General features: G+C 38.0%; 1 protein-coding gene and 2 long non-coding RNA genes across 3 annotated transcripts in view; 1 reads left to right on the forward strand and 2 right to left on the reverse strand.

Moving 5' to 3' along the window:
• Window positions 1-13265, forward strand: part of PHEX (phosphate regulating endopeptidase X-linked) — a 97843-nt gene that overhangs the window by 22310 nt on the left and 62268 nt on the right. The window contains exons 5-9 of the mRNA XM_021552941.3: window positions 61-287; window positions 3397-3465; window positions 4041-4157; window positions 7174-7257; window positions 7571-7716. Coding sequence (XP_021408616.2) covers window positions 61-287; window positions 3397-3465; window positions 4041-4157; window positions 7174-7257; window positions 7571-7716 — 643 coding nt within the window. The remainder of the gene's footprint in view (window positions 1-60; window positions 288-3396; window positions 3466-4040; window positions 4158-7173; window positions 7258-7570; window positions 7717-13265) is intronic.
• Window positions 175-7980, reverse strand: LOC110483233 (uncharacterized). Its single transcript, XR_002467535.3, has 3 exons — window positions 7869-7980; window positions 3948-4136; window positions 175-622 (listed from the first exon to the last, which is right to left on the reverse strand). It is a non-coding gene; the product is annotated as an uncharacterized LOC110483233 (long non-coding RNA).
• LOC144245954 (uncharacterized) overlaps window positions 10664-13265 on the reverse strand; it is a 37169-nt gene continuing 34567 nt past the window's right edge. The window contains exon 3 of the long non-coding RNA XR_013339529.1: window positions 10664-10834. This is a non-coding gene — a long non-coding RNA (uncharacterized LOC144245954). The remainder of the gene's footprint in view (window positions 10835-13265) is intronic.

The following is a 13265-nucleotide window of genomic DNA, read 5'->3' on the forward strand; positions in this document are numbered from 1 at the left end:
TGGCTGCTGCTGGACTTGAATTGTCTGGAATGTAATTGTTGTTACACTTGGGCATTTCAGATAAAATTGAAAAAGCCGATGTGAAACCCCTGTTAAGTATCCTGAAGCATTCACCTTTCCGCTGGCCTGTGCTGGAATCCAATATTGGGCCTGAAGGACTGTGGTCAGAGAGGAAGTTCAGCTTGGTCCAAGCCTTGGCAACTCTTCGTGGCCAATACAGCAGCTCTGTCTTCATCCGTTTGTATGTGGCTGCCGATGACAAAATCTCCCACCGCTATATCCTGAAGGTAGAGTGCAGCATTTCTAACAGGTCACTTTGCATGCTGTTTTATGGTCTCTTTTTTTAAAACACATTTACGTACCAAATGTTTACATTTGATTGTTGTTATCTGCTGGCTTACAGATGCATGTAGGTGCCTGTTTATGGGAATGTAGAAGTCACTAGCAACCACATGCTATTGAAAAGTATTTCTGTACGGGTTTTCTTCTTTCAAATGGAAAAAACCCATAAAAATGTCCCAGTAGACCAATAGCCAGGGTCTATGTGCAGGAGAATCAGAACTCAGTATCTAATTCTGTGTGCTGCTTATGACTCATCGGTTTCATGAAGAAGACTTTTTGTCTGTAAGGATGAAAAATGGTCCATCAGTAGCAGAGATTTTGAACTCGAGCTGTTTTTCTTGAGATGGAAACACTTAATCTGGTGCTTATACAGCATCTTAAAAGAGAGATCTATCCCAAGTGCTTTTAAATGTGAAATAAGAGAATTCACATTTTTCCTGAAATGCTTTTAGACCTGAAATTGCTTTTAAACCAATTGAATTTTTCCTGAAATTGCTTTTAGACCAAAACATTGCCAAATTGTTAACAATGCATGGCATTAAATAACAGTTTAGTAAGAAAAAGACTTAAGAAATGTTGTCTCCTTGTAGTCTGACAAAACTCCAGATAAAATTGTATAACTGTGACAAGACTGAGTGCCTGAGCCAAATGCATTGTTGTTTAAGAACTTCAGATGAGAAGCCAGAGCAGACCCTCCCTCCATGGCTACAAGAAAATAGTTCATGAAAGCAAGAGAGAAGGAACAAATAAGAAAGTTACGATGGCATTCATCACAGCAAAAAAAAGGATCTCAGATCCTTATTTTGCAAGCATCTTGGCTAGCTGTAGGAATGTAGCCAAGAATACATTGTATTTAGGGACTGTGGTGGTACTGGACAGTTCTAAGTCAGTTCTTCCATGTGTCTTTTGACTGAGGCATTTAACTGGCATAAAGTTGAAGGGTAACTTTCCTTCATCTCTAGGACATTTTCCTGAATAATCAGCAGCAGATCAACAGTTTGCTGTGTTAAAGGTTTCATTCTGCTACAATGCTGTTGAGATCCTGTCAGGTTTTCTTCAGCTGGAGACTCACTCAAAAGAACTGAAGCTATAGAATCAGGGAGATGCTTATCTGAGTGTCTCCTGTCATAATATTTCAGTTCAAGTCTCCTGTCAGCAAATGGCTGGGCAGGAGCACCCTCAGTGCTGGTCTCTTGGAAATTATTTACAACCAGCAGGACCTTCACTGACGATGCTTAGGGGCACCTAGGAATTAAATATCTAACTGAAGCACTACATGCTATAAATGACGTATATTCTGTGGGTATTCTGATGTTAATTTGATTCGGACCTTGATCTGCAGAATGCAAAGCCACTGCTGTACTTTGTCCATGTTTTAACAAATTCCCTGGGGTGTAGATGTACCACAGTGTATTTCAATCTTCTTGTAAAAATGGCTTTATTGCAAAATTATTTTTGTTCAGCATTGCAAAACCATCAATGGGTCATAAAAGAAATGGAAACTCCAAATAAAACTTTGTTCAGCATTCAGCATGATATTTTTTCTTTTTTTTTTTTTCATGAATGCTGAAGCTGTTGGTTAACATTTTTTGTTTGTTTCTCATATTTGTGCTCTCTTGGTTTAATATGCTGTCAAATCTAATTCTAAGACCAGGGAATTTGAATGAGCATTTAATGTAACAGTCACATAATTGAAATTCCCCAAATAATCTGAAGTTAACTATTGCAAAGACACATGTACAAAAAAACATTAGTATATTCTTTTTGCATCATTGTGCTGAGAAAAGAAACTGATGCTGTTTTTCAAAGAATGAGAATTGCACTGAGCATCACAATAACTCCTTTCTCAGGATAGTTTGTTATGTAGAGGAAAAGATTACATTTATTCATGCACTTAAAATTCTAAGTTTTATTTATTTTTCACATGTAGAAAATGTGAAATATAAATCAATTAGCCTAAAGTACTTAGATTAAATAAGACTTATATGAATTGTATGAATAAATACAGTCTATTGTCACTAGACTTACCTTTTAAAAACAATTGCAGCATCAAACCAAAACTGTTTAGAACATCTAAGAAGTTGCTTCTGCTCCAATCTGTATCTTATTCAGAGTTTGGAAGACGGTTAATGGAAGTTTTCAGCTTTGGCTTCCATACCCTAACCTAAGCTGATTACATTGAAAAGTTCTGGGAAATCTCAGTTACTAGTAATTATTATAAAATACATACTGTGTAGTGAGTTTTTCCTGGTTAGGAATTTGAAACAGTATGCAAATATTCCCATGTAGATATTTCACTCAAAACACTAAATGCAGATCTCAAACTTTCAGGTCTAATTCCAGTATTAGGGTGAATGTAGACCAGAAAATCTGATCCATGTTTAGATGGAAAAGGTAAATGAAGGTCAAAGATCCTTCTGGACTACCAGACACCTTTAGCTAAGGTACTGGGGATATAACAGTATCCTGTGCATGCAGTCCTGGCTGGCACTTCAGTTTCAGTTCATCTGTTCAGAAGACTGAGTACAGCCCCGGTGCTGGTTTAGGGTGAAACTCAAAAGTGTAACCCCAGCTTCAGTCACAAAAATCTGATGATGCCTCCCAGATAGACAGCAGCTCTCATGCTGCAGCACCTCGGGGGTATTTGGTGTGGTTCCAAGCTGACTCCTGTACCTCTGAAACAGGCACAGTCATCAGCACCTTTGGTTTGATCCTGTAGGCCCTGTCCTTTTGCATTTCCTACTCACTGATGTAGCTGTTTTAAACAGCTAAATCACACCTGTGATTCTTTTCTTTAGGTGGCTTAGCTATTGCAGGGGTCACCTGAGGCTCCGCAGACCACAGTAATGTGATTTAGTTAATTCCTGTCAGCACAGCATAGCATTTTCCTGTTGTTTTGAAAACCTGTCCAATTCAGACTGGTGCAGTGTTTTATATGTTGGGTATTTGCACACAACTCAGAAAAACGTGAACTCTTCCAAAGCTGCTTGTCAGTTTATCTTTGAATCTGATGAATTTAGCTGTTAAATGTTACTTTGTGTTTTTTTTTAACAGCTTGATCAAGCAAGTCTCTCTCTGGCATCTCGAGAGGATTATCTAGAAAATACTACAGAAGCCAAATCTGTAAGTATTGTCAGCTGAAAAATAGATCCACCATTATTCCCCCCATCTTTTTTCATTGTTAGTTTTGTTTTTGTTGAGCTCCAAACTGAGAAAAGGTTGTGCTTTGTTTGGATTTGGGTTTTGCAGGGTTTCTAGCAGAAAACACACTTCTATCAAATACTCTTGCAGTTTCCTAAGTGAAGCTTGCACTTGTATACAAGTACTTCTGTCCCATGGTGGTTACTGTATTAGTTGGCTTAAAATATTGGTGTGCATTTTTACACATTGTCTAATCCATTTGTATGAGCTGAATATTGTCCGTCTAATCCAGAAATGTCATTTGCATTTCCTGAGTTTTGTACTCCCTGAACCACAGCAGTTGTCTCTGTCATACACGGTATTTTTACAGTGTTATTTCTCCTTTTTAACTTGCTTGCCATTCAAGGTAAGGAAAGCACAACCTTGGTTCATAAGGCATGAAAATAATATACCCCTTTCTATACCTGGGCATTTCTGGTCTCTTGCTGCAACTCTCAAGAGCAAATTTTCTCAAGAGCAAATCCTGTTGTCATTTCAGTCTTTCTCTTTCTTTGCAGTACCGAGATGCCTTTTTGAAGTTCATGGTTGATACAGCAGTGCTTCTGGGTGCAAATGCCTCCCGAGCCGAATCTGATATGAAATCAGTTCTAAAACTGGAAGTTAAAATAGCAGAGGTTGGTAATCTAATCTAATCCTCTCTTGAAACGAAAAGCCATTGTATCAACAGCATTAGCAAAGAGATTTTAGAAGCAGAAGGAGCAGATCCTGATGAAGAAAGGATGAATAATATTTCTCCCTTAGTTAATTGTTAAACTGTAAATTTTATTCTCAGGGCAAAAACCTTAGCCAGAAACCCCTGGTGTTTTAAATTGTAATGTCAGCCAGGCTGACCAGAGGCAAGCCTGGGGGTGGCATGGCAATGTTTAAGGGATGGTGTATTAGCAAGGTCCTTTGGTCTGCCATCTCCATGGAGTTGGGAGATGGAGACCCATATGGCAACAGAGATACAGGGGCTGTTGATGTGTTAGAAACTGTGGAAGTGCCTGAGGATGGTCCCATACGAATTTGGGCTTCTCCTTCCAAAAAGGTGATGAGATCAATATCCCAGCTGAAGTGCATCTACCCCAATTCACTGGTACCCACTGGTCAGCTGGAAAAATATGACATAACCCAAGACCTTTTCCAACCTAAGTGTTTCTATAATTTTGAAGCTGTGTAGAATCTGAGCTCCTGCCACACACCTGTGTTAAAAATATATTACTTTGTTGTTTAAGAAGCAGACTGGGCTTATTCTCTGTGGAACAGTCTAAAAGCAGTGCAAGACTTAGGTGGGATATTGGATCTTGGTGGTGAGAGGTGGTGTTTACAGCAGTACCATCCTTAGCTCCTGAAGTGTTTTCATGGAGTAGTCTGGGAGAGTGGATATTTTAATTTAGGGGATATAGATAGTAAAGTTTAGCATATTTAAATCTGGTGCTTGGTTCTGACATTTACTTGGTGACATTTTTGCAAGGAGTTTAATTTATACCACAGGATTAGTGCAGATTGAAGGAGTGTTTTTGCTTCTCTATACCTCTGTTTCAGTGTGGCTACTACAGGAATCCCACTCATGGGAGCGGCAACTTCATTATCATTTCAACCTTTACTAAAACTAAAGAGAAGGGTTGGCCTCAGTGTTGGGAAACCACCAAAAGTAAGGGTATAGACTTGATGCTGGTTTGCAGAACTGCCAGCTGAGCTGAGTATTCCTTCTTCATATGTGCAAGGAAAGAAGTTATCCCTGTGATATGCTGGTCTTCTGTTAGCATAGAAGTCTGCTGCATAGGACAGGTGATGCAGCAGGTGTCTTTTATCTGGATTCTGGTTTTGCAGTCTACAGGATACTTCTTAATGTGTGTTTGTACAGAAGTGAGGGCCACCCACAATAGCAGCCAATCAGTATTTCCATCTCTCTGCTGAAGGGGAGGAAATTTTGTCAATCATCTAAGCCAAGCCAAATATTCATTTGCAGCTATTTAGCATGGATGGACTAAAGCACAAATACTTCCTTGTGACCCAGCACACTTGAAAAACAGTACATATTTGTTCTGTTTATCAGTGATGGCATAAGAAGAGGTATCCTTAGCTGTGGTAGCTCTAATGCTTTGCTTAACAATTGTCTTACAGAGCATTAATCCACAAAGTACGTAAATGAAGCTGCCATACAAGATGACGTGGATCATGTAACAACCCTCAGCATCAGTAATGCACATCATTATGCAACAAGTCATGCTTGCTTACAGGTTATTTTAGTAAGGATAATCCTCCTAACATCTGTCAAGATATTAGGCATCAGTCAATAGACGTGGATTGTTGCATAAACCCTAATAAACATAATGATTATATGAACATCTTACTGTGATGGATGTAGTCCTGTTTGTTGCTGGAGGTTTGATTGTATCTTGTGTTCCTCTGCATTTTTTCATTTTTCCATATATAATGGAGAATTTCTATGCTCAGGAAGAGGCAGCAAGAATAGGAAGGAGTGGCATGCTTTGAGAGAGCTTGTTGTGTACAAGGAAGATTTTTATTAAGTTTGAATCACTGGAGCAGGAGGGAAAGTTTTGTGAGGAAGGGAGTAAATGGCTTCAAGAAGTGTTTAAAGATTTTTCAGATAAATGAAATTTGCAGAAAGGGAAAATAAAGCAAGTTTCTTTCCCCTTGGCTTGGGCAATAGTAAAACCATAAACACTTACTGGAGAATTTTGATTGGAGAAGTGCCAGTGATCTGGTTAGTCAGGTGTCAATCTCTGTCCTTTAGACTGCCCAGCATGCAGCCTGTTGTATAAGATTTACCTTACAGCAGGCTGGAATTGCCATTGGGAATTTTTATTTCTCTTGAACATTGAGAAATTTTTGAGCTGTATCTGTACTTTGTTTGTTTTACTATTATGAACTACACTCCACAGTGTCTTGGAGTCTGCATGTCCCTCTTGTCAGTCATAAAAGGTCTTGCTTCATATTTAGGATTTCTTTTGCTGTATCCTTGGACACTGCAGAGGAACTTGAGATCCGTCTCCTCTGCTCACCCACATGAGAGGCCTGGTTGGAAAATACTTTATTAATTTCTGGCCTATATACTCAGGTTTCATGCTATGGAAATCAGGATGATGGGGTGAAATGAGGAGAAACTTGTGTGTATCTGGCCCTTCTCCCAGGTGGAATAAAGCCCTAGCAAGAACATATTCAAATCTGACGCATGAGATGCACTTCCAGTTATGAAGATGAACCTATCTCAAACTTGACCTATTAAATCTGAAGTTGGCTTCTATTCAATAGAAGGAATGAAGGAATGAATAAGTATTAATAAATATTAATAATAAAAATAAGTATTAATGCTCAAGGTGTACTTTTCTCTCTTATGTATTAATATGTTTTTTCCTTAGCATAATCCAAGCTAAATTAGTCTAAAATCCAAAGAAGACATGCAGCTCATTAAATTCCCCAGTAATAAGTTAAACATAAAAGGAAATATGTTCCATATTTTCTAGTTAAATGCAATCCTCAGAAACAGAGGCTAATGCCATAAATGTTTGGAAAACAGGTGGTGAGATATTTTTGCACTGGGATTATGAAGGATGGTAATGACGTAAGAGTCCCTGCAGGATAAACCTTGTTTTGATGGTTTTGTGCATTTTTTTTCTTCACCAGATCATGATTCCATATGAAAATCGAACAAGTGAGGTGATGTACAATAAAATGAACATATCGGACCTTAGTGCCTTGATTCCACAGGTTGGTTGGGGATAACTGAAATTTTTTTTTTAATATATGGCTTGTATAATTAAAACTGTCTTTAGTGTTCAGAACACCATGTTAAAGATGTATCATTAAGAATGTGTGTGCTCATTTACAGTATATGTTATTTTAAATATAGTTCCAACTTTAATGAGGATTGAAAACATATGTAGTGAGAAAGTGCAATAGTTTCTAAGATTTTAATAAGTAAAGCATTGAAATAATTAGCTTTAAAGGTATAAGTAACTTAGTTAATAAATCATCTCACTTCCATAATCTGCTTTAACCAGCCTTCTCTTTGTCATTGCAGTTTGACTGGCTGGGATACATCAAGAAGGTGATTGACACCAAAGTCTATCCTGAGCTTAAAGATATAGGTCCTTCAGAAAACGTGATTGTCCGTGTTCCGCAGTACTTCAAAGATTTATTCAGGATACTAGAAAATGAAAGGAAAAAGTAAGGATCCTATGATGTTTCACTCACTTGTAAGGGGACATCAAATGCTGGGCTTTTTCTATTTTTTTTTCATGAGTTTCAGCTAGTCTTGTAATCAAGCCTCTAGGCAGAGAGTCTGTTTGGTTTTGTCTGAATAAGGATTTAGATATTACCTTGTGCACAGCAGGAGAATTTTCAGTTTCAACACATTTCTCCTATGGTTAACACAGGTTGCAGTAAAGCTGCTCTTTCCAGATACATTCAGCATCTCTTACTTTTATAGGGTCTTGTATCTTGTAAAAATCCTTTTCACCTGTAGAACATAGTTGTAAAATGCAGGTAACTCAAATTAAACATGGTATATGTTCTTTGCACGGAGAAGCAAGACAGCTTTGATCAGTAATGAAAAAGTGCCATCCCATTTTAAACATCCTTACTGATGACTTCTAGGGGATTTCTGTGATAATTTGGTCTCTGAGGCATGTTACTGAACTTGATGCTATCCCCAAATATCAGTCTGTGCTGATTGTACAATATGTCCACAACCAAATGTATTTCAGGAAAAAAAGGACAAAGATTATTCTTATATTGTCTCTCTCTGGCACTAGTGATGGAATGCTTACATTAATTCATACTATCTGTAAAAATAGCACACAAATCAAACAATTAGAAAAATAAAAATTACTGATTTGCCTACAGATAATCAAATATCTTTTATTTAAAAAGATTTGGATAAGTAGCATTAGTGCTGCCAATATTAATCTATCAAAAAATTTTTTAAAATTATTTTGTCTGTCCCTGTTTTCTAACTCAAAGTTTGTTACGTCAGTGGGTATAAATGTGTGATTTAGAGGATGCATATCTAGCAAGATAATAGGGAATTTGTTATTCCCTGCATACAAATACACTTAGATGCAAATATATTCTGTAACTACAGAGTAAATACCTGGAGACTTTTTCCATTAGTTTCTTATTCAAGGAAAATCTGAGTATTCAAGAGAATTTAAGCCAGCCTGTGTGTCTTGGCAGAAGGAGGCCGGAGTAATGATCAGAAATAATTGCAATGCCTATCTTTAGCAAAGCTCAAAACCAGGTTTCTGACCTCACAGGTCAGGGGGAGAGGGTGAACAAAACCAGTTCCAGTATATTCACAGGGCATATTTTATAGGTGTTAATGACTTAGGCGTTTTCTGCCCAGTCTTATCCTAAGAAATTTGCATCATAAAATGTTAGAAACTGGCAAATGCTGCTAAACTGAATCCAAGCAGGTTTCAAATTCTTGTGTGTAAAATGTATCCAAACAGCCCAGGCCTGATAACCAAGATCATGTTTATCTATTAGGTGCTAATGTTCATTACTTAAAATGTCAGAGTCTGCTTCAGAGGTAACCTTGCTATCTGGCCTGAGAAAATTAGGAAATCACCTCAAGGTGAACTCCTAACAATGAGGTCTCAGCATTTCCTTGTAGGGTGAACTTTGAAAGCATCATAAGGATATTTTATTTTAGGTAATCTCATTTGTTATTCTCCATATTACATTTTAAAGATTTATTTAATGTAAACAACATGAATTTGATTTGTTACTATAAATATCCAGACCTGAAATTCCTAGAAAAGCATTTCAAAATTTTAGATTTGCTTCAGTGTTCATAATGGTAATTATTTTATCATCATTTCAGGAGATGAGTGCCATTAGGAAAAGCAGTTGCTTTCACCAAGTTCATATTCTTTTCAGTTACAAGGCTATCCCTAGATTAAGCTTTTATTCCAGTGCCTTGTGTGTCCTTTTCCTGAATGAGCACCCTGCTAGCCTGGGTACTATTTAAAATGTCACAAAAAGATGGCTCATGCCCCAGTATTTTACCCAGTGATCTGGTAAAGTATTTAATGAAGTTTGTTTCAGGTGGAGGAAAGAATGGAGTGAAAATTAAGTCAGGCTACAAAAGCACTTTGTGTTGGAGGTGGCAAGCTGTACAGACTCACAATCCTTGTATTAAAAATTTCTCCCTCAGGGAACCTGCTGAGCAATCTTGAATTGTGAAATCATTCACGGGGCAGTATTACTAGAAGAGAGCACATTGACATGGTGTAGTTTAGCAGAATTTTACTTAACTGCATATAATCAAGTTGCTGTGTGGAGCTTGAAATAGGTGCAGTGGTGTCCAGAGGTCAGTCTGAAGTCCCCAGGCCAGAGCACTGCTGTGACTCCAGCCCAGGAGCTGGGCTCTCCATAGAAAGCTTCCCAAAAATCTCAGCAAATAGCCTGCAGGAGTTTCCACCAGCTTGGGGTTAGCTAGCCTTTGTCATGTCTGGTGCTGAAGTAAGTCACACCTTTGTAAGGGGTCTTCAGGGATTCCTTCAGCTTCTTGGTGTACTAATTCATTTTTATGGGGTTTGTCCCTATTACAGGAAGAAGAGATGTGTGTGTGTAGCTGTGATGTAAATGAGCAATTCAGAGCTCTAGTACAGCTGTGCCATGTGAAAGGGGAGATAGAGCTGTGCTGGCACTAATTAGGAGCTTATATCCCTTTATCCCTTCCCTGTTACCGGTGTGCTGGTGCTTTATGGGAGCCATAAATAGGATACTCTAAATTGCATCCTTTTTGGAGATCCTTGCAGCTGTTGAAAGAAGCAGCTTTATCATTCTCATAGCTCAGAATGCATAATTAGTTTAATAGAAGCATATGATGGTTTGAATTGAAGGGACCCTACAGGTTACCTTGTTTCAGAATCCCTGCCACAGGCAGGGACACCTTGCACAGGCTGGGCTGCTTAGAGCCCATTGTCATGACACACTCTTAAGGGCAAGGGCAGCCTGGCCTTGGACACTTTCAGGGATGGGGCATCCACAGCCTCACTGGGCAACTTGTTCAGTGCCTCATCTCCCTCACGGTAAAGAGTTTCCTCCTAATAGCTCCTAATCCTTGTTCAGTCTAAAGCCAGTCTCCCTTGTCTATCACTATATGTTCTAGTAAAATGTCCCTCCAGCTTTCTTGTAGGCCCCTTTTCCCTTGTCTTATCTTCCCATATCTTTGCAATATGGGACTATTAATTGAGAACTCTAATTCATATAGTATATGAGGAATTTTCTTCAGAGATGGTGGGAGGCACTGGATCTCTTCTCTGGTCTTAGTCTGCATCTGAAAAATCAAAGAAGTTATAATAATTTGCCTTGAATTAGTGCCTCTAGCAATAGAGGCAAAAGTTTTTTCAGTACTTATAATTTGATTCGTGACTCAATTCTGAATAGAATTTTCAAACAGATCTAAAATTTGTGAAGGATCTTTTTCTTAAAATGTCAATTAATTTTCCCACCTATCTCATATTAAATCTGTCCTCTTTAATTGCTACCATGTCTGTTGATTAAAATATTGCAAACTCACAGAATTTTACATGAGCAACCTACTTTATTCTCAGACAGGACAGAAAGTACTTTAGTAAATATTCATAAGTACTGGTATAATTTTAACTGTCCCAGCAAACGATCTCTCTACCACTTCCTTTGGGAGTGTGTGTCAGAATAAGGGTCATACTGGTTAGAAGTGAGCCTACACTTTCTGCAACGGGCATTTAAAGGAAGTTAAAATAGAGTGTACTCTTCTGAAAGGTTACAGCAACAAATAGTCTGGTCTCATCGAAAGAGCAGAGAGGATTTTTGTTTTTTTTGTCTACTGAATTTTCTCAATGTGTAGAGATCAACTTCTCTGTGCCTCAGTGAATTTATTTGGGAAATTAAGATAAAAATCACCCCAAGATCTGCACTGTAGTAACTTTATCAGCAAAAAGTGTCAGTTTTTAAGCCAGCTGAAAATAATAGAATGATTTGAAGTTTGCATAGTTAGCCCAAAATGTAAAATAATAATTTCCCAAATAAGTAAACAAATTCAGATAAATTACTATTTTGTTTTGTTTTGAAAAACAAACTAAAGCACACTGGGCTTCAAACATGACAACAAACCCCCTCAACCTTTCCACCTGTTGCCCATCCCCAATTCATAAGCATTCAAGTGGAACCCCCCTGTTGTTTAATGTATTGTGGTTCTGTTGTGGTTACAATCTGGAATTATTACTGTCTCATCAGACAGCTTTGGTTTTAGCATGTGTCAGCCTTTTCCTTCCCAAATTAAAATAATCTCCAATTAATTATATTTCCTGCAACTGTGATCCCCCTTCTTGACTTATACCTGACATAAACATTTCTGAATTCTTGTTGATATTACTGTTTTTCAATAAGTCACCTGTTCAGACCCAGCCTTTATAAATTTCAGTCTTTCATTCACTACCAGTTTGAGAGAGTTCCCCAACTCAAATATAAGGACAAGCATTGCTGTGTGAAAACAAGTACACAAAAGACAGAATTGATTTTGGTTTTGTGATTAAGTATCAAATTGTAATACATAATCGATGTGATAGTGATTGAGTTAGGTAAGGATTTTACCTACGGCTTTTGATTGGAAACAAATCTTTAACCTTTTAATCTGTAAGATTTGTATAAATGCTGCAGAAGTCACTACAGCTGGATATTCTTCAGTTCTGCTGAAATATCTGAGGCAGATTGTCGTGAGGTTTCTGGAGTTCGAGTCATTTACCAAAACAGTGAGAGCTGAGTGCTTTTAGGATGCTTCTCTTGTCATTGAGTGAGAAAATTCCACATTGTCAGAAACTTGTTAAGGGAAAAAATCTGAACTCTGTGGCAATTCTCAGGTTGAAATTAATTTTTAATGTTCCTAAACATTATCTTAAAATGGTGTGATTATTTAAACAGAGCTAATTGTTTTGGCTTTTGTGACATGCACTATCTTATAAATGTACATTATGCATGCTAAAAATATTTTTTCAGTTATGTTTTACAATTATTAGGTGCACTATAGAATATATCTGTGTACTAAAAAAGGGAATACACCCAGTGTGAGAGATGCAACAACACATCTTGAGCAGAAGGCTTTGTGTGGGTGGACTGGAGCTTGGTTAAAGGCAAAACTGAAGTGATGTCTCAAGCAAATGCTGCTGTCAAGACAGCAAGCCCACAGAGTGTGTTCCCAAGCTGTTCTGATTCAGAGGAGGGAGCTGCTTGGGATGTGTCTCTGGTGAAGCTAATGGAGTGACACTGCAGCAACAGCTGCATTGCCCCACACTTATGGCAATGGGAGATTGCAGAAATGGGATTTTTAGAGATTGGGGGAGTTGTTCAGACAGTCCATAACAGCACCTTCAGTTGCATAGAAACCATTTTCCTATCTACACAGAAGTCTATAGCCTGTCAAAAATGTTATGTGTATTCCAGTGGGAAACAAATAACATTTGAATATCCTATTTTGTTTTGAAAGCTTTGAAGCAATGACTATCCTTGAAAAATGTGTCATGTATAAAAGAAGATGAGAGTAGTAAGTGTAAGCCATTGCTGAACTTCTTTTGAGACTGAGGTTGAATTGTGTATTTCAGAATGCACTTTTAGCTTATACAGTCACTGCTGAACATGGAGAGAGATCAGTCTAGGCTGGATAAATCCTCCAATCAGGTGCCCAAAGTTTTAGAAAAGGGACATGGATGCCAGATCTCCTGGGAATTTTA

The sequence above is a fragment of the Lonchura striata genome, chromosome 2 (genome assembly GCF_046129695.1).
Source record: "Lonchura striata isolate bLonStr1 chromosome 2, bLonStr1.mat, whole genome shotgun sequence".
Taxonomy (NCBI): Eukaryota; Metazoa; Chordata; class Aves; order Passeriformes; family Estrildidae; genus Lonchura; species Lonchura striata.